Source organism: Leuresthes tenuis, unplaced genomic scaffold (genome assembly GCF_036924035.1).
Source record: "Leuresthes tenuis unplaced genomic scaffold, fLeuTen1.0.hap1 SCAF_2, whole genome shotgun sequence".
NCBI lineage: Eukaryota > Metazoa > Chordata > Actinopteri > Atheriniformes > Atherinopsidae > Leuresthes > Leuresthes tenuis.
In genome coordinates this window covers 15474411-15496969 of record NW_027325356.1, presented here as the reverse complement: position 1 = coordinate 15496969, position 22559 = coordinate 15474411, and the positions used below count along the sequence as shown (strand labels likewise).

The window sequence follows — 22559 nt, the reverse complement described above, 5'->3', positions numbered from 1 at the left end:
CTCCTCTCCTCACAGAGGAGTGTGAAAAAATCCAACAATCCACACAGACAGAGTTGTGTGTGAGTACATTCACATGATCAACTGTGTTTTTCAGAGAACATGTAAAGAAATAGCTCTGCTCTGAGTTGGTTTACTGACCCTCTGGCCTCTCATTCTCCACTCTCTGCATCGCACACAAACACACTTCCTTGCTGCCTCACTTGCTCTTCATCTCACCCTCTGTGTCTCCCAGGGCGACAAAGCTAATTTGAGGCAGATCTCGCCCTAAGGGGTAAACTACAGAATGCATACACACACACACACACACACACACACTCACACACTACATGTCCTCCTCCCCACTCCACTCTAACCACTTTATGCTCACCTTTCTCCTGTGAGCTAGCCCCGGACAACCACAGTTAGTACTGACGCTAACTGATCTCGCCACTTACCATTATCATCTATGTAGTTTTGCAACAACAATGCTCACACCCAGAAGAGCAGCTTGAAATGCAATGAGGGATGTTCCTAAATTAGTGTATCATGGATTGGTAGTTTGATGTAGTCTATAGTATGTAGACTATTATAGATCAATATTGATCTATCGGTCTTCACAAAGATATTCCTCATTATCAGTCAACAAAAAAAATGGACAAGATGTACCACAAGGATTTTCTTAAAAGGACATACTGAGGAAGTTATTTTCTACCAAAAACAGTAGAAATATTATATGGATTATAATGGCTTTGGATTGGGTGTCAAATTTTGGAGAAATTTTACAGGATGTTTAAAGACATACTTAAGGCCCTTTCACACATGCACTACTTGTCATTAATCTGGTGGCAACTGATCGTGCCAGTGTACTTTATGTCAATTACTCTCTTGGTGGTTTTACACAATATTTTGAGAGAAATCTGATGAGTTCAGACCTAGTAACATACCCTTATCACTTTCACCATGGTACAAGTGTGAATTGCTACATTCACAGTAATGGACAGACGCACAAAGCAGCTCAGGGTTAATATGACATATAACCAACCGCTCTAAAGGAATTCCACAGGTAAAGATGACACATGAATATATAGCGGTGTTGTCCAAACTTTAGTACTCAATGGTTTTATTGACTATAATTAGCAGCAGCACAGAACCAGATTTCTTTTTTAACCAAATGAATGACAGAAGTTTGTTTACACTGTAGCTGAAGCTTCTGCTCTCTGGCCAAACCTCAATATTTTCAACTGCTCCCATCTATTGCTTTTGTGTTTCACACATTGATACATGTTTGCTGGCTTCAGACAAATTCTTATGAAGAACAAAAACTTGGGCCGGCTTTATGGGCCTTGCCCATGTGTTTATCCACACCACAGACCTCTCTATTGTGGTGTTGCTGCAGGCAGTTATTGTCATCATAATTGCTATCAAGCACAAGGACTCCTCTGGTAATGGCCATAACTACACAGAGTTTTGTGTAATCCAATGATTTGAAAAGTGAGGATGTGAAAGTTTTCCAACTGTAACTTCAGAAAAGTCACTTCAGTTGCTGAAATTAACTGTAAATCATTCGCTATCATCATGCTGCCTTTCATGTACTGTCGTAAAGTCATGTGCACACCATGGATCTTTCTGTCAGTTTTACAGCATAACTGAATGGAATCACAATGAACATTAACGGAAAAGTGACCAGTGTGTGAATAACATATTGATGAAGCCATTAATATTAGATATGCCATGCATGAAAATGGCTTTATTCTAAAAAAAAAAAAAAAAAAAAAACAACTTACCAGTATATACTATGAGCTAACACTTCTAGAAGAATAAAGCTATGGCGAAGAAAAATGTTTAAGTCTTCTACATATTGCAGCAGTTGATCGTTTGCCAAGGTTTCAAAAATAAATTAAATAGGGAAATATAAGAAATGGATGTATCAATTCTGCAAATGACCCTTATTCATATGTAGAGCGGGACCCCTAGTATTAAATTCACACCCTGCACAACAAATGGGGTGGCTGTGGTCTGTCATGTTGATGTATAGATATGCAGTCCAACGTGTGTGTGCATGATAGATGTGTGTAGAGCAGGGAAGCAGTGGCAACAAAAGGCAGCTATTTGTTTGCCTGCTCAGGACAGAAACACATGTTCTTCAGTTACATACACACAAACATTGATTTGCTTTTATAACAGATTTAGTTCTTCGGCTTTTTTTTATTCTTAAAAATGATTTATTTAAGATTGAAGAATTTGTTTCTTGTTATGTTCATCTTTTGCTTCACAATCTAAAAGAAGATAAAAAAAATATATCAAACACTATTGTATTAACAGCAAACTATTAACATACATACCCCTTGTGAATAAAGTGCCTTGTGTGACTTTATAGAGAAGAGCGATGTGGTTTCTATGTCAAGAGGGAGGATGCAGACTGTATCTTATAACCATGAAGCTGTTGGAGCTGCCAATAATACATGCTACTACATGTGTGCGTGTGTGTGTTTTGTGGCCACATACACAGTAACAAGACAAAACAGGAGAGATGAGACATAGGTTCTGCCTATGTCAGATCAGCTGGGAGAACAAATGCTACGACAGCAGCTTGTTAGGATGTGTGTGTGTATTTGTGCGTCTTTCTGAGTGTGCACAAGCAAGAAAAAGAGACAGAGATGCACATGCTTTTACAGTCAAGTGAAACTTAGGTTGCTGGCAGCTATCGCAAATTCTGATTGTGAAGCACATAGTCATTGTTTTGTTTTTTTTGTTTAGGAACACAGTGATCGCATGGTTTTTGTTTAGTGGACGAAATTAATACTGAATGTTTAAGGTTTGGTGTTGCACTAGAGAAGTTTGCCTCAAATTGTTCTGCATGATCATGTCAGGGACAAATGCTTCGGTGTTGACAGGTTACGCAGAACAGTATATGAGGAGGACAATGGCTGGATGACAGACATAAAAGAGGCGCCAGAAAGAAAGTGCAATAACAGTGAGTGGGAGAAGTGCAGGGATAGATGAAGACGGGAATGGATGGAGGGTGGGCTGGCAGGCGTCTGCACAGGCACGCTCCCTGACCACTGTAAGGAAGGGGGCGTAGGCCAGGTCTCCCATCAATTACAACCTTGACCCTCCTCTCCTCTCCTTTCTCTCTCTTACACACTTTCTGCTTCATTCAACCATCCTCCCCCTGCTTCTCATCCTCCCTTGGTCCCTCTTCTCTGCTCCTATAAATCAATCTCTTTTCCCTCCCTCCCTCCCTTCCGCTAAGCTTCTCCCACCTGCCCCCTCCCTCTATCCCTCTTTCTCTCTATCTGCCCTCCTCTTCATCCCTCGCCACTCCTCTACCTTCTTTCATCGTTGGAAGTGCAGTGGGAGTAGAAAGGTCAAAGGTGGGAAGACAGGAGGGAGCGAAAGAAGCAAAAGGCAACAAGGGAATGTGAAAACGAGAGTGAGTGTATCTAATCAAAGTGGTGTGGGGCCAGATGATATCTCTTATTTTATTTTTATTTTAGCTTGTTAAGTGAGTCAGTCATTGTCTCCCATCTATCTTGTTTAGGTAAAATAAAACAAAAAAGTAGTTAGTGTCTGAAAGAGGGCCTTTGTCTATGCCTCTGAAAGCATTTCAAGCACCTTGGGTATTTGGAGGTGAAAGGTGAGCATAGATGCAGATCAGTCTTAACCCTTTAAGACCTGAGGTTTTTTCTTTACATGGACACAGGTACTCTCGTGTTGCATCAGGTCTTCATGGGTTAAAATACAGCGTAATAATAAAAAAAAGTCAGACAAAAAAGCTGTTAACACAAATGAGAATCAAAAGACACTCTAAGCAAGTGATCATGTGAGTGATATCTAGTGGAAATTTCCCCAATATCTTACGTGTTACATGTAGCATTGTTCAGGATCAGTAATTTACTGTCATCTTTTTCTGTATTGATGCATTTCCTATCAAATGATCATCTTCAAATAAATGGTTGGTCTGTGTCCAAGTAATTGTTTGCCTTAGTGTTTTATAAGATTAAGACCACATTTCCCATCTCAAATCAGAAAATATGCCTCAATGGTATTTAATCTTTAACTAGAATTAGCACGTTTGTGAGCATCTCTTCAAACTACGATACGAAATCTTTTACTGAGAGACATAATGGTTCTCATGATTCCTGGTCTGTTTGAAATTAAGCATAACTAACAGACTTTAGAAATGCCACATGTACCACAGGTAACAGAGAAAGATAGGAAGAGACCTTTTCCCTTACCCTCCCTCAGCATGCCGACAGTCAGACACTTCATGAAGCGGCAGGCCTGGCACGACTTGCGTCTCCTCTTGGTGATCTCACACTCATTGGTGGCTGGACAGCTGTACTCGATGTTGCCTGTGGCATGTAGATATGTTGGAGGAAAGACAGGATTAACTTCATATAGATACATCAACAGAAAGACAGGCAGGCAGAATACTTGCATGTATTGCAGACACATGCATGCAATAAGATAAACTACGATCCTGACTTTTGACATGTAAATGGTTCATTTTTGGCAAAATTACCATAAAGGGAGCAGTAAAACCATTTAGAGTCTTGCACACACCACCATAAGTAGACAGTTTGTTTTCTTGTAGGTTATTGATTTTTCTGATAGTTATTATTTTTTCCAAGTATGACTGTTTAAAAGAAAATTAAATGCATTTTTGAATGTATCTACTTAGCCGATGTGCCTTTGTTACTTAAGAATGCACACTACATACATGTGTAACATGTATTCACAAGTAAGACTGCGTGACTGCAGGACAGAAGGTGACACTCAGATGCAAAGCTTATGCAGAGCTGATGGTATTAACTTCCCAACCCTGACCAGTAAAAACAACACGTTAAGTGTCAATCTAACACCAGTTTAATTAGAATATTTTCCTACCAGATCTGTCTTTGTTTCTGACATCTCAAACAAGTAATTTTATTGACTGTAATACATCCAATGGCATCTTCCACTGATCCCTCTGTCTTTTATCATCGTTACTTCTCCTACATCTTCCTATGAGTGTTATGCCATGTGCTTTTTTTCTGTGTATTTTTCAGGATTGTTATCTTTACTAAATGTAAGTCTAATTTATTTATTTTAGAACCACCTCCTGTGCCTACCATGTCTCCTTTTATTTCTCTCTGTTTTATTATTTTTATATAATTAGCTTACAACAAGTACAGTTATGAATTTGTTGGAACAATCTAGAACATACCCAACTTTATTTCTGTGTTCAGGAGGGTTTATTTTCTGTAATAAGCCTTGGATGTTAAACAAAAAGCTGCTCTCTCCCTCCCATGCCCACTTGACAACTACAGTACCCCAGCAAGCCAATACATCTCCCACTGAAACAGAGTAAACAGTGATTACTATTGACTGCTGCTGTGGAGAGGATGTTTTCTCATTACTGCACTGATTAAGGGGCTAGTTAGCTTGGAAAAAGGCTAAATGCTCAAACACTTCTTAATGGGCAACAAGACATCCATTAATTGGCCTTGTTGGTTAAAGTAAAGGCTAAACATGCTAAATGCTGAGGGAACTTACATTCTAATGGATGCTACTAATGGGACTAGTTAGCGCACACCCAGCTTTCACATGCTGATGATACAGGAGGAGCAGATTAATTCTGCAGCTAAGTGGGATACTTCCCTCGCAATAAGGCTACATGTGCTAATGACACAGAATCTGCATGGCTTAATGGGCAGTCAGTAAAAGACCTTGTTATTTCAAAGACACACGTAAGCCCTGCTTGTCTGCAATAAAGAGCCACGTTTAGAGCTGGCAGTATTGAAGCTAAATGCAGGATGTTTAATCATCACCAACAGAATTACTGTTGACAAAAACACATGCTCTGTGTCACTGTGGAAACAAGCTTAAGAAGCAGTCATAACAATAGATTTTATCAATTGATTACAGTGACACTTATGACAAAAATAACAATGTTCGTGAAACTTTAGTTCACAATAAATTGCCGCAACAGCCTTAACTACAAGTGCAGAAGACTTTTATATGAGCATGCCTGTGAAAAAGTTGTTGGGTTGGCCAAAATTAGCACTACAAATTGCAAGTTGTGACGTGGAAAATGTAATTTATGTGTCAGCTGACTGTATACTCTGTTTGTTCAGACGTAGATATGAACCATTTGCTTTAGAGTGGGGGTATAGATATATAGAAATTGGAGTAAAAGGCTTTACATCAGAATCTCAAAGCTCTTGAGGGCTCCTGTGTCTAACGGGTGGGTCTGCATATGTGTGCATGTGTGAATGAGGGGGATATAGGAGGGCCTCAAATCCCCCACAATCTCCTTTGAGATGTGTCCACCTTCTGCATGACAATTCACCACTACTATACAGACTGTGTAATATGAATGTTGCCGTGCCTTGGCTTGTCGTCCTCTTTGTGCTGTGTCTCATTTTGCCTTTTGCAGATCTAAACCTCCGTCCCATGCTTTTTAGTTTAGTATATTAGAATTCAATGATATACTTTAATGTGAAAGCAACAGAAAATATTTTATCGGAAAGCAGGATACATCGTAAAGTGACTTGATCCTGATCTAGATTTGACACTAACTCATCCAATCCTTAGCTCAGGATACCACTGTAGATAAAAAATATGTTTATATTTATCTGAGCATCGAGATTAGACATACTATGCTTCAAATAATTATTTCAGGCATATGAATAGATTGTTCTGTCCTTACTATTACCATATCAGCTATAACTTATAAACATATCCAAATTCCTCTTTCCTGCTTTCATCTACCTTTCTTTTTCTTTCTGGTTTCCTCTTTCTTTCCATTTCAATGCCCTATACCCCTGTCTTCCATCCTTTGCCCTTCTCCACCATCCCTTTTATCCCTCTTTCTCAATAAGGGAGTGATAGATGCAGGTTGTCAGGTGTCGCTGGACTGACGCCACAGAAACAGCAGCTGCCAGAGTCACTTTCTCCACAGTGCGACACACACACATGCAGAAACATGTCAGTGGACCCATACCACTCATTCCTTCCTACATTCATGTGCCCAGTCTATTTTCTTCTTCCTCCTTTTATTCAATTTCTTATCTCCACTTATTGTCTATATGCACCTCTCCTTTCCTCCCCCTTTCTTCTCCTCTTCTAGCCCATGCTCTCCTCCCTGTCCAGCTGGAGGTGTTTTTTTGGTGATTACCTGTGGTTTTATTGGCTAATGGGTTGAAACATACCAATATGTCTACCGTTGCCCATCTGAGACTGGCTCTGCTTTCCTGCCAGGACACACACGCCAACACATACACAGCAAGACCATGCTCAGATGTGCACATAAACTTTGGTTCATTTACATTTGGATGAACACACGGACACACAGCCCACACAGAGACACACACAGTGTGGATGAGTTTAGCTGTGCAGGGTAGCCAAATATAATGTCATGATCCATTTGTTCCAGGGGATCCAAAGAGGTACTGTCTGCATCTGAACAATCATTAACAGTAATATTATGGCAAGGACTGGGTGATAAAAACAGTCTCTAAGTTAGATCAAAATTAAATTTAGGATAATTTTGGTGATAAACCTTCATCATTTTCAGTCAGTCCATTGATAGACCTAACGACCTGTCCCCCAGCACAACCAAATGCGACAAAAGCCAGTGTGTCTGGCTATCACTTCAAAATACATGCCTATTATCACAAAACACAGTTTGAGCTACCAGCAGCAAAGAGGACTGAATGATGTGGGGGAGAATGACTGGACCGCATAGGAGGCGCCAAAGCAGGGATGAGACTGAGACTGAGTGTCAACTCACATTCTCCTCCCAAAATGTTGAGGTAATTAATTCGTTTGTAATATTTTCGTATTTTAGATCGTAACATCCTCTATTCAACCCTTCTTTCTCTGTCTTTTGCAAATGGCCTACACACACGGACTCATGCTACATTGGCCCCTCTTCTGTATATGAACAGATACACACATATGCAAAAAAAAACCCCAAAAAACGTGGAAACATGGCCTGCTGTGTTATACCGTTTCTACTAAAACACTAACTTCTGTTGCAATATTTGAGTCTTTTAATTAATTTTTGGCTCAAGAAAGCACGAAGCGAAAAACAGGCAGAGAAAAAAAAGAGATTGTTATTGTGGATGCTCCAAATATGGTATTGGAGAAATATGAGGAAAATTTGACCAAGTACAACTGACTTAACTGCAGTCTCTCTCTAGAGTCAGTGCAGCAGCCTGGAAGCTGATAGGGACATTAATATGCGTGAGACAGGAAATATGACAGCATTATGCTGCTTATGTAATGATGATAAAATTTCCCTTTAGGATTAAAAAAGTATTTTCATTTACCAGTAATTTAATTTTATGTGCAACATAGATATAAAATATACATCTGTACACATACATATTGGAAGCCTGATTTGATATAGTGATCAAGATCTAGACTGATCAGTGAAGACAACAGTATTGTGACAAGTTTTCTTGATAAATTGCCAGGACCTACTTTCAACACAAACACTAACATATAACTCAGATTTGTTCCTAATAATGCAATCCGAGAGTTGATTTTCACATATATGTAATAAGAAAGTTGTTGTCTGCCTAAACATGCATTGTAAATTGTTAGTGTGAATAGTTTTTGTCAAATAAACAAGTTTTCATTGAAATTAATGAGCAGTGCATTCATTTTCCGTATGGCCTCCCATCCCATCCCGTCATTTTTGCATCATCAGTCTGATGAATTTAATCACAACCCTATCCGACAATAATCCTGTGACAAGCATAGCCAAAGTCTTGACCCATAACCTTTAGCCATCCTTTCCACAACATAAGGTTGAAGGATTACAAACAAAATTAAACTGAAAGCACAGAAATGAAGGACTGAATGTACCTTTACAACTTTTCATGTTCAGACTCAAAAGAGGATCTGCCGTCACCATAATCAATACAGCTACTGTATTCACTTTGCAACTGTGTCCTGACCTACTATATGTAATCTTTAACAAGCCCTAAATGAAATGACACAAGAGCAATGAAAGTTGAACTTATTTATAGAATCATTACAAGGTCATGTGTGTCACTGTCTATTCACAAAGGCCAGTGTCTATGACGTGTCTTTGAATGTGCCTCAGCAGGTTGAGCTTGCGTGTGTACGCAATTCTTTCTGCCTTTATCTCTGCACATGTGTGCTCAAATCTATGTGTCAGGATTGCACCCTGCTCTGATCTCATCCCATATTGAACACATACAGGTCATCTTTAGGTAGTGGTGGCCATCCAGTGAATATAAGACTTCCTCCTGCCCACATCTTCCTGTCTCTGGGGCTTTAAAGGGAAAGCTGCTTATCAGAGGCCAAAGAAAGCAAGTACAGATAGGTGGATGGATGGAAAAATAGATAGATGAATCCTGTCTGATATGACTGACTGACTCAGTGGATCGATAACAGCTGGCTGGCTGACTGGTGACTTGGTTATTGCGGTGGCAGACTGAGTGACATGAGGGCCATCTGGCTGACTGATGGGACCTAATGGTTATTTAAAAAACCTAGCACAAATCATAAAAGACTATTACCCAAACACAACCTCTTAAAAAAGGTTTCTCACTTGTTGACCACCTCTCAAGCTGTCATGGTGCTCCTAATTTAAAAATCTATACCTAAATTTACTTCATGGACTTTTAGGTAATGGGTTTATAAAAATAAGCCCAGTGATATTATTATTGTCAAGAATTTTTTCTTACTTCGTATGTCTGTGTAGCATTAGGCTGGTATTGCAAAATCCACACATGTCCAGTCTTATAGAAAACCCACTGTGCTACACTGTTTTACAACATCTGCTCCCTCTTTGTATGAGACTATTTAGTGTACATATATTTATATAGAACTCTGAAATGAAAAGTAAAAGTCATCTTGACTCCATTGTTTGAGTTGTAAATTTTATGCTACAATTGTGAAATTATATACATTCCTCATTTTCCTCAATTTCTAAGGTTGGCTTGCTTTCCGGCAAACTGGCTGTCAAACTGACCTTCAAAGGGAAAATAAAGGATGTGATGGTGATCAAGCTGAGAGTCGAGTATTAAATGAATACTCTCAAAATCTGCAGAGCAAAGTCTGGATACCTGTGCACTTCCTGCACTAATGCTAGCCCCAACAAGACATATGCAAAGGATTACGGAGACTAATTCCTGGTGCTCCTCTCATCATGTGGATTATTGCTCTATCCCTTTCTCTGTTTTACCCTTTTACATGAACTCCTGACCAGGAGGCATGACCCCTGGCCTTACTGTGACACTATGTTATCTCCTAGAAAACAAGCTTATAGTAAACACTCTTCAAGCATAAGCAGCTAGATCTGGGAATGCAAACACTCCCAGGAAATTGTTTTTCACTGTCGATGAAGAAGAGGTCAAGGTTGTGGATGAAACTGGGAGGTGGTGTTTTTGAGTTGGTGAGTATGTGTGCACATGATCAAATGTCTGTACACGAGTGTGTCTATATACGTGCATGTGTGATGAAAAGAGAAGTAGCCATGGAGAGAGGAAAAAAATAGACTGTGTAGGTGTCCTGGTGGCTCACTTAGCAGACAAAGGGGGAGACGTACCATATAAAAATCTGGGTTTACAGATGGCCTGAGGCTTTCATCATATGTCCTGGATTTTGCTCAGGTGTAAGTGCACGAGTGAGAGAGTACATTTCAATGCGTCTGTTAGGTTCACATTATTTGGTGTGTGCAGGATTTGTAAAGGTTGGCACCATTTTAAGGAGGCAATTTACTTCAAAATGCAGAGGAATATGCTTACCTTTGACATCTCACATTGTATTCCCTGCAGTCACACTCTGATGACATCTTGCGGTATCTTTGGTGACTTTTTAAATTTTTTTGCAATAGCTTAACGAAGGCTCATTTGTAAAAAAATTGAACTGACAAAAAACTTGCTTATAATCTTTAAGATCTGCCTCTCAGTCTAATAGATCACAGATTATTGTACAGACAAACAATGGACAAGAGGGAGACAGACAAACACAGGGATAACTGTCGACACAAAGACAAAATGGAAGCTAACCTTGAATGGTGCGTTTGAAGAAAGCCTTGCAGGCCTCACACGATGCCACTCCATAGTGGTACCCTGACGCAATGTCCCCGCACACCAGACACAACCTCTTGGGCATGGAATTCAACATGTACTCGCACTTAATTTGCGAATCTTCCCCAATAGTTGATGAACAGTCCTCGTAGCGCTTTGAACCAGGGCCACCTGCAGGTCCCAGGGGTCCTGCGTTGGAGCCATAAAGGCTTGGGGAGTCTAAGCCGTTAGGGTGACCGTTCATTGTGGACGAATATGAGCCTGAGGCGTCACTGGAGCCACCGGGGGAGTGATGGTTTAGACTGTCAGTCAGAGAGGCAGGACTCGATGGCTCAGTCTTTATATAAGAGGACGGACAATTGGAATCAAGGTGGCGCTCCTTACTGGACATTCTGCAGAGAAGCCTGTGTGAGACAAGGAAAAATACAAGATGATGAAGGAGAACACAAGCAGAAATATATATGTAATTTATATATAAAAAAGAAACACAACCAAGAGAAGGAAAAGTTACAGGAAAGACAAGATAGACATTTGAACATTCTGTTATAGCAATGATTAATCTGATATTATATTTCCTCGTTGGAGTGAGTTCTCACAAACTACAAATGGAAAGAGAAATGATTGACCTTTATGTGCACAGAGAGAAAGGAAGGGAAAAAACGATCGTTTCTCATAAGAGAAATCATGTGTGGGAGATCAGCAGAGAGGCATCTATGGTACCACATAGTCACACAAACATATTCACACCGAGGGGCCGAGGTCATCCGTCACTCTCCAGTCAATAGCAACTTGTTCAACATGAAGGTAATCAGTAAGCAGCCCCTCTGCTGCTCAGTCATCTCAAAGACAGCCCATACACAAAGACACAGAATCATACATGATCACATTCAAGCACAGTTTTAGAAAACAGTAGAGGCCACACAATACAAAAGCAGCCTATACTGTTTATTGGAAAAAAAGGCAAAATGTCAAATCAGTGCCAGTTTATCACAGAAGTCCTCTCCTCATCTTTTGTTCTGCTTCTTCTTCTTTTCCCTCTCTCCTCTCCTGCTTATACTTCTTCCTCTCCCTAAGGAGGCTGGCTGGTGTCTTGTTAATGGCAGTTGTAATTAACAGCTATCTTCTCTCTGTCCATATCTCTCCATCCCTCTCTTTGTCTACCTTACTATCTATCTGCCTGTCTCCCTATCACTTCCTATTCAGTGCCATCTCACTTTCTCTCTCTTCTTCTATCTATTTCTCTTACTCTTCGCATTACTACTCACTGTCCGTCTGACCCTACCCTCCCTCCCTTCACTCTCTTTTCATTGTTGAAGGCAGAGAGCACAAAAGGGGTTTTTAATTAAGGCAGGATGCTGCTAAACGAGGGGCCTTTAAAGTCCAGTCGGCCTGTAAAAGATCCCCATCCTACAGGGACCCATAAAACACACACGGTGCCTGGACAGAGAATGGAAAGCTGTTCAGGTGGGGGAACGAAAAAAGGATAGAGACTGGAAAACGGATGGACAGATGGGGAAAAGCAAAACACAGACAAAACGTGAGAAGCCAAGTTGCAGGAGATGTAGTGACTGATGATATTCACGTGCCACATGGCAGTTTTAGACCTGATTGTTTGGTATTCAAATTAGCTTTAATGTGTTTGATGCGCCTTTCTTTTTTTTTATAATTTATGTGAGGTTTTTGATGTGGAACATTTTGGCCTTTTTCACTCTTTCATCATATATCTTATTTAATCTACGTCTTTATTCCTTTCCATTTCTGCAGGTCCCTCTAATTCTGTGAGTCCATTAACAGTGGCTTTGTGGTATTCACCAATGTCTATAAATCCATTTATCTGATACCAAGGTGGGCCTTTAGTTTGGAATAAGAGGAACATTGTGAGAAAGATGTGGAAACAAATCAAGAGCAAGGAAATTGGTAAAAGGAAGTAAGAAAGTGAATAGAGGGATGAGGAGGAGAAAGAAACACATAAAGTGTAGAAGAAGCAAGAAATTAGTGACTGTAAATGTAGGAGAGAATGATGAGAAGGAAAGAGATCACATGGGATTGTCTCTGCTCCTGCAGAAGGAATGAAAACAGTGGTGACAGATAAAGTGAGTAGACCCATTTAAGTTGATGATGTGATGGTGATGATTTAATCTCTCCTTTTTCAGTCTTTATGCTCTTTTGTGCCCCTCCTTTCGACCGTCAATCCCTCTGAGTACCATTAAGTAAAAGAGTTTAAGTGCCAAAAGATCTCTTTCCATTCTCCATCCCAGTCTCGTCTCCCTCTCTTTTACTCTATCATGTCTTTTTGCTCCTCTCTGGTCTCTTGCTCACTCTCACTCTGCTTATACATGAAAAATAATGGCAGTCGTAGGGGGAGGAATAAAAAGAATAAAAAAAGAAGACAAGCGTGCAGAGGAGAGGAGTAGAGGAAAGAAGATTAAGAAATCACAGCCAGTGCGCTGTGCCGAGTGAGAGGTTGAATGCATTTATGTATGTATGTTATCAGTATAATTATGGTGCTATGTAGCGAAGGCTCAATGCTGAAAGAGCAGTCTTATTGTGCCTGTCTGTTCTTCAGATGAGTGTGAAGAGAGAAGGAAGGAGCTTGGTCTTTGCTTTATCAATTCTTTATGTTTTCAGGTGCTTAGCAAAATTCATATAAAGTGAAATAGGATTTAATATTTTTCTTTTCATTTTCGTCTATTCACAAGGGTCTAAAGAATATGAGCAGCGTAAAGAAGAGCACTAATCAGACTTTGGTATCTTTAGTGTTTTACTCAATTCTGTAAAAGGAAAAAGTTTAGAATGACTTTTTCATACCATCTTGTTTATCTTTATGCAATATGGTGGAAGAGCTGCATGTTTATACGGTCATGTAATTAGCAACAAGTGTTGTGTTTTGAAACGCATGGCCGATTTGGCACACTTTCTTAAACTCTCACACTCAATCAACAAAACTTAATCAAGTGAAATAAAACATTCTTATAATGTATTTGTATGAAAACTGAAAATTTCTGTTCCAGATCGGCAACTTAATCCCTCAAAAATGTAAATCACAAAAAAGCGAACCATGTTACAGACAAACTCCAACAACGTCTTTTTTTAAATCTTCGTTACTCATGTTCATCATAGTTTATGCAAACAAACAGTACCGTTCCTGCAGCATTACCCTACTTTGTCACTTGACATTTTTGGGCGGCTTATCACGGTGTCTTTGCTGACCTTTTCAGCATGACAACAAATTGACATGTATGGCTGTGTATGTACAGTGCTCAGGCAGATATCTTTATTGACAGTGGTGTTACATCCCACAACTGTAGGAAGAGCCAAAGAAGTGTTCATCAAAGAAGGTATGTGAGCCTTAACCATGATCTTTTGTTTCAATTAAAACCCAAGTAGAAAATGAAAATGTTTTGTTGCAATTTGGTCTCGTTTTTATCCTGGTACTGTAGCCCAGAAGTGAAAAAAAAACAAAAAAAAAACTTCTTGTTTTATCTTTGTATTAAACTTAGGTTTCATGTTTGAAAATGCTGGGTGTAATACACCATCCCTGCCCCCATCCTACCTCTTTAAGAAGTCTTTGCAGCATGTTAAAGGAAACACTCAAGAATGACTTTTTTTTGGTGGAAAGGTTCATATCAGTAGTATTTTAGAGAGTAATAAAAATTGTTTAGTTCTCAGAATTGCAGTACCTCCTGCCCCCTGTTGGGCCACCAGTTTTGAAGATGCTCTTAAGGGTTGTATTTAAGGGTATGAACAAACCACCGCCGTGAGCAATTTTCGTCACAGTTCGTGACTACCATGCAGAACAGGACATTTACATGTATATGACCCATTTAGGCATGGCCAACTTGAATGACAAGTGAGAGCTATGACTGTTACACAGCAGACACATAAATTTTACTCAGGGACTTGTTCTAGTTAATTTCTAGCATGTCACCCTTGAAAGCAACAACACATAATGCAGATAGCAGTATGACAAACTTTAGCCATCAAATCAGTGATCAGCAAAACAACAGGGGATATGAAGAGGTCTATTTCATGCAAACACTCAATAATTTCCTCATGTACATGGATAGTCAGTAAATAGTTTGAAATTAGAGGGCTTCCTGGTGCACACATTCACATTAGTTTTTCCAGAAATGGTTATTTTTTACTTGTACCTTTCTATTTAAATGTTGCAGACATTTGAATAATGAATATGTTTGTTTGTAAGTTTGAAACAGGTTTCTTTTGAGAATGAGGCTGTGTCTCAGTGGGATTACCTGTATAATAAGCGTTAATAAGGATAATAATAATACTAACTGTTTCATCAACTTCTTTAGATCTGATTTACTAATCTATAGTAAATCAGAATTATTCTTGTACAAAATTAAGAATCAAGAATCTTTACCTGTTCTTCATTTAACAAATTGACTAAACTGACCATACATATGGAGTTTGCGAGAGCAATTTCAAAGGGACAAAGTAACTTTTTAGTGCCTGCAGACATCCAATATTTAGCTGTTCTATTTAACTGTATCTTTCTGAAGAAGAGCACACACACACAAACATATGCACTGGAAAGATTACCACCTTTACTTGTCTACATTTCCAGGTCGGTCCCTGTCATTTTCTCTATTTGTCACTTCTTGAGGGAACGTACCATGACTCCTGACAACTGGCCAGGACAAACATACAATCATCATATTAAAGCAATGACTCTGCCTCACTGTGGGTCTCTGTGCCGTTTTCTGTGCTCTCCTTCAGTCCGTGTGCACTCACAATCTTTTATTATATACAATCTTTGTACAACTGCCTCGCTAGATGGCAGCCATAAACACAAACTGATCCTCAAATAACTCCAAACTGCTTTTACCCACTCCCGTCAGAGAATAGAGGAGAGGTTTACAGCATATGCTTCTCATTGCCTCTCTCTTTTTATTTCTCACTCTTTCTAAGTTGTGTGTGTATATATATATATATACATATATATATATATATATACATACACATTAGACAGTTTTGACTACATCCTGATGAAGTTCGGTGCCAGCTGGTGTAACAGAATGAAGTATCTTCATGCCCAAACGATATATTTTAAAAGCAAATTCTCTGGGGAAAAAAGGCTCTAAAATGAGGCGTGAAGAATAACAGTAGAGGACATGAAAAACAGAGAGGAGGCAGAAGTGATGGCAATAGAGACAGAAAGGGTAGAAGTGCTGACAATGTAGCCACCACGGGTTGGCTAATACCTTTCCATCACACCAAGCATTGTGCTCTCAATGCTGATAAGAACACACAGTCCAATAAGCAAAAAGAAAAAAAAGAAAGAGAGAGAAATCCTTACACAATTCTATCTAGATGGTTCTGACTGTGCTTTGGGAGGGAGAGAAAGTGAAGGAAGCACATAAAAGAACATACATTGAATTAAAGAATGAGGGGAAAGTAGAAAAATACATTTATATTTCCATAATCAAATGAACAGAATGATTTCATCAATAGAGCTAAATTGCTTTTTGGCCCTGACACTCCTCTGTTTGTTTTCTTTTTTTCCCCCGCTATTTCTCTCTCAATTTGAAGTACTCTCCTATCTATGGAGGGTTGTTGAACTGCTTGTCAGCTCGTTAGTTTGATACACCAATGAGTGAGCACAAAAAACACATGTAAGCTTGACTTGTTTAGCGGCTCACATCAATTCAGAAAAAGCAGGCTTCCCCTGTCGCTGTAAAACAATTACAACAAGAGCACGCTCTGTTTTCTGGTGACTGAATTAACAGTCACCAACAGCACATGAGTGCACAACAAATTATGCTGTGTGTAATTTCCTATAATTTCTGGGTAAATGATTTCAGAAGTTGTGTTGGCTGTCTGGTTTAAAGGTGGCTGAAATGGAGCCTGCGAATTTCTATGGGGAGCTGGTGTGGGTTCATGTGTGTGGTTGAGTTAAGCTCCACAGCGTCACAGAGAGTTGATGATTATAGTTGTTTTCAGACAGAAAATGAATAATAAAAAATAAAAAAAAACTCCAACTGCGACAGTCAATCTCAACCACTCTCCCTCCTACTGGGCTCTCCCTCACCTTCTTTTCTCTGCACTCTTAGGGTCTCAATCCCTCACCATCTTTATTTCTACCTCTCACATACAAACATCCTCTATCATTGCTTCTCTCTCTTGCTGGTGCGTCCACACCCCTTCACACACACCACCTTACACCTTACATAAACACAGACCCTCACGCACGCACACACACACACACCAGGGAGCAGATCAATTGTTACAGTGTTAGTCGGGCAGGAAACCTGTAATTCACTTCATTGGCTGCAGAATAAACCCCTGATTACATACAATCAATGTGATAATGGCTAAAACAAATTCTGCCCAATGGGCTGTGGGGCTGTAAAGACTAGAGGAGAGGAAATGTGTGTGTTTGTGTCTATATTCCTGTGTACGTGAGTGTTTAGGCACTATAAGTGCTTCCCCAGTAGGTATGAATCTTCAAGCGACCGACAGATTCACCAACCACAAACAATTCACTAACAGACACATGCAGTTACACTTATGTTACACTTAGCCATGCTGCTGAGGGTGTTATGATGCATCATGTCGTTTATATGGTTTGCGCTCACACACACACACAAAAGATGTGCCAGTGGAAAGCTCTGCATGCAGGGCGGTCTCACAACAGTATTGATTAAAAATGTTGTGCTTTTCAGACTAAAAACCGTTGAGGAACATTATGTTATGTCTGGTGATATTAATAGTTATCATGTGTCTTCTATCGTCACAGTACTGTATGAAAAATGCATTTTTTAAGAGTCATCCCTTCTTCTCTGTATTTCTTGTCGATTCCATTCTAAGTACTGCATGGCCTTTGTGAACTATGATTTAGATTTCAAAGTCCAGCTGTGCTGGTGCAGTTATTTAAGTGAAAACAAATGAAAAAGGGAAGTATGTTCAAGGCTAAAATGTAAGGCATCCTGTGTGCGTGTGTGTGTGCGTATGTGAGTGTGTGTGTGTGTCAGATGGGAATCTTGATGATTTAGGTCATTTTCTTGTGGAGCAGTAGCTGATAAGTGTGTTGCAGCCAGGCACTATCTTTGTCACCATGTCTCTCTTTCCTTACCTCTCTTTCTCTCTTTCTGCCTCCTTTATCTGCTGTGTGTCATTGTATTTGTAAGGTTGGTGTTCTGCTGTAAGAACAGTGCTTCAAATCTCAAACAGCTCAACTCCATCCAGAGTGTAGCATTATCACCAAACACAAACCATCTGATATTTACATTGTGAATATCATTCTTGAAATGAACAAATGCAAAAATGAATGCAAACAAGAGCTGTTCAGAATTTGAGCAGAGTAAATTGCATAGCATGTACTTGTAGTGACCTCCAGCCTTTTACTGGAAACGCTGAAGAGTGAAAATCAATGAAATTACTTCATGCATCCTCTTGGTTGGTAAACAGTTATGGAAGATAGTCCATGTGGACAGCAGCAAATCCTTCAAGAATGCCTATTATAATTTCAAAATGATACACCCTTTAAAGAAAAAAATGTGCAACTACACAAAATATAAATTGATTGAGCTTATTCACCGGATATTGGTGGGAACTGTTTGTGCGGGGGAGGCCCCTTTATAAAAGAAAGGTCATTGATCAAGGTTGCTTTTCCTCTCTCTTTCGAAATGTGTGTGTTGTGAGTGTGTGTTTACAATTAACAGTGTTATTGCTTAGCATTGGCACTACTGACACGTGCCGTCATCGCTGACACACATGCATTGTAATACACACAGAAACACACACATGCATACACACAACAGTTTTGTCTACAGTGACGCGTCCTCCTTCTTTCAAACAGAGACAGAGATATGGGTGAGGTGCCGCATTGAATGAAACTGTGGAGAAGTAAAATAAAACAAGAGTTCAAAAACAAAATACCCCCCATTGGATTAAAAGCACATTTTATTAAGCAGATGGTAAAAGAGGATTTCCACCTCAGTAAATGTGACAGGGCTTTCAAATGTGACACAGGGGGATGTGTTAGAGAGAGGGGAGGGAAAGAGGAGGGAGAGACAAGGAGGGAATAGGAAAAAGAGCAGAAAGGATTAACTGGTGAAGTTAAACTGTGCTGGATCTGAGGGAATGGAGGGGGGGGGGGGGGGTACAAGACGGAAAAGAAATGTGGGAAAAGAGTGTGGAGGAGAAAGGGAAAGACGACACAAGTGAGTAGAGCGTCAAAGCTGCATTCTTTAAGCAGATCAGATTTGGGGAAATTGGGCTGTCAGTACAGGATTCTGACGATTTATACCTATCCATCACAGAGAGAGGGTAGCAGAGACAGTGTATGTACAATAATACACAGCAGCCGTGAAAATGGATTCCATATTCTACATAATGCATCTAAAAATAGGTAGATTACATTTGACATAATCTACATGTTACTTATAAATATATATATATATATATATATACCGGTATACATATACATATTATACACTTAGCCTGACATAAACACATTTTACGTTTGCACATATTAACCCTGCCACAAGCTGCTGTTGACACTTGTCTCCGCAGCATACTCGCCTGATCTTCCTTCTCTTCCCCACATGCCCTCCCTCCCCCTCCTCCCCCCCCCCCATCCCCTCACTGCTGGCTGATGCACCTTACAGCCTTGCTCCTGGACCATCTGTCAGGGAATCTAATTCACATCCAGTCATAATCAGGTTTGCTGGAGTGCCCACTGTCCCTGCCCATCTCTGTTCCCCTGCCTGCTTTCTTTGCTGTCTTTTTCATATTCAGTCTTTGACCATCAGCTGTAACTTTTTCCATTTTCACTCTGACAAAGCTCAGGTCAGTCCGCCTCAATTAAATTCTGTGTACTTCGACACATCGACAGCATCTTCCTGTCCATATTCCTTCCAATTCATATCCTGCATTGCAAGTGGCTGTAAAATATCATCATACATACATAGAATAATTGTGTAATATTGTCTTTGCTGTATTGCCTATGCTTTAACAGTTATATAAACTTTCTTTTGAAGTTTCCCCAAATGATTATTAGAATGTATCAATTACAAGAATCTAAATGCTTCTTTAGTATTTGGATGGTTCACTATTCAAAAAAACGATGTGCTGCATTTACATTAAATCTTAACTGTGAATGTCTTTATGTGAGTTTATGTGCGTGTTCCTCCGTGATTTAGAATAAGGGGATCTGAGGTGAAGGGGGTGGAAGTTAATGAGAGGTGAGTGTCTGAAACCCTCTCCCTGTTTCTCTCTCACTCTCTCCCTGCTCCTGCAGTAATCCTCTTCTATAAATCTGCAATCCAATCAGCGTTGTCCACACTGACACACACATACGCACAAACACGTACACACGAGCTGTTGGGAGGCCCATCTGTGTGTTAAGGCAATCTGCTTTATCATTATGATTACATTGGGCTCAGTTTACAACAAAGTCTCTGAGTGTGTGTGTGTGTTTATTCATGCGCACCCTAGCTGCTTGACATTAATCACATTCCCATCATTTGATGGCCTAAATAAAAACACAAGGAATAATATTGTAGCTGTCCAGTGAAAACAGCAGATTTCCAGGAGCACATCCAGGATTTCCTCATTGTTCAGAAATGTCTGGATTTTAGAAAAGGCTCCACAAAACAAAGTAAATATGTTTCTTCATGTTTTATATGAAAAGTTAAAGGTTTTTGGTGGGTTCTAATTCAAGTAAGAATCTACCATAATTTGCATTGGATTTCGGAATGATGAGAACAACTAAAACTATACTGTTTGATAACAAATTAAATTGAATATATTTCACTATTTGTCTGCGAGTGTGTGTGTGTGTGTGTGTGTGTGTGTGTGTGTGTGTGTGTGTGTGTGTGTGTGCATGAGAAAGAGAGAGTGAGTATATAATCGTGACCAAATCCCATCAACGCAGTTGGAGGTCAGATATCCTGCGGAAGTGCTCATGTGATCTTATACCACAGATGTGTGTACAAAACTGGGCTCCTTCTACTGTGTGTATGTGTCAGAGAGAGAGAGAGAGAGAGAGAAAATTCATGCTTTTGTTATGATTAACAACATTAGACATTTCTAAATCATGAGATGAAATCTGAAGTTGTGAACTTCACCAGATATTATTACAATTATCACCATGTAGACTTGGCGTAGCTTTGGCAGTTGTACTCACAATTACAACCTCAACTGCCGATGCATTAGCTTGGTCCAAAATTTGAGCAAATGCAGGGGACAAAGAGTGCAGTGTGTGTGTGAATGTAGTGTGTGACCTCAAGCCATGGCGTGACTCCCTTTCCCTGGGCAAACCTTTACACCTCTCATCGTGACTGTCTGCCAACAGATCCACACACGCTAACACACACTAACATTGTGGTACAAATGCGTCTTGGTGATTGGTTGAGGGTCTACGTGAGAGTGGCTTGCCAGACTTCTAATTGGCTTGACCCAGGCTAACCCTGAAATCCTATTGGGCAAAGGTTGCCCTGTCTATGTCACACAAAGGAACACGCACATACAGACAACTTAAAGATATGTGAGTTTTGTTAAAACCTGACAATGCGCTCTTAAGTAATGTTCTAATAAGCTGTACAACAATAACAAAATAAATTATTGTGGTTTTCTTGAAGGCAAAAAGTCAGATCATACAGCATCATTTTGTTTACTCCAAGAACAAAAAAATCCAGAGAGTAAAAGTATGATCTCTATATAGCATTTAAAAAAGTAACTACAAGACTTTTGCAATCTGGGCACATGTGTCTATTGCTTATCCCAAAACATTTTTTTCATCAAAAGACTGATGGAATAAGATGTAGAGAATGAGGAAGAATATGAAAAGAGAGAATGTGGGCCTGTTATCCATGCATCACAGACTTCCTGTGTTTTAACATGAAACAAGCAGCTTATTTACTGTTACAGTTCTAAAAACGGACCAAAGTAAGGCTCAGTAAAACCTGCCCCACAAACCAAGAACCGGTTCCACTTTACTGTGATAGTTACTTTGGTTGTTGAAGCTATTCGTGCTGTGACTTTATAGTACATTCAGATGGCATGAGGATAACAGCAGTGCTAAAAGGAATTCTCTGCAACCCAGTCATTTACAACCTCTGCACTGTCAGGCATTTGCATTACTGAGGGGTCCTTCAGCCAAAAGTTAAATCCAAATTTCTTGGGACATACTATGACATATGAAGATAACGCTACAGGTAAAGACAAAAAAAACTTGGCTTTCCAGGCTAATAAACTGGAATGTTTGATCTTGTAGGGTGAGTATAACACGTCAGTAACAATTTTTGGTAAAAATAGCTCTCGTACACACACACACACAGACATGCACAAACAACTGGGAGGATCCTGTAAAAGAAAACCTTTTTCTTTTCTTTAGCCGAAACAAGTTTCAAGTTTTTTTATTTTCACCATATTTAGAATGAAAATTGTCAAATAACTTTTAAAACTGTCATCGATGATAAAAGACAACTGATATGGTGTTTAATAATTGGAAAACTTTGCATAAATGATAAGAATTCATAGAGGTTGAGACAACAACACATA

At 39.6% G+C, this 22559-nt stretch overlaps 1 protein-coding gene across 3 annotated transcripts in view; it reads right to left on the bottom strand.

Annotated features, from left to right (window-relative positions):
• Nucleotides 1-22559, bottom strand: part of esrrga (estrogen-related receptor gamma a) — a 71949-nt gene that overhangs the window by 38749 nt on the left and 10641 nt on the right. For 2 of the 3 annotated variants that reach the window (XM_072380328.1, XM_072380326.1), the window contains exons 3-4: nucleotides 11013-11437; nucleotides 4206-4334 (exon numbers count right to left, since the gene is read on the bottom strand). In XM_072380328.1, coding sequence (XP_072236429.1) covers nucleotides 4206-4334; nucleotides 11013-11437 — 554 coding nt within the window. The remainder of the gene's footprint in view (nucleotides 1-4205; nucleotides 4335-11012; nucleotides 11438-22559) is intronic. The other variant, XM_072380327.1, reaches the window with a different exon arrangement.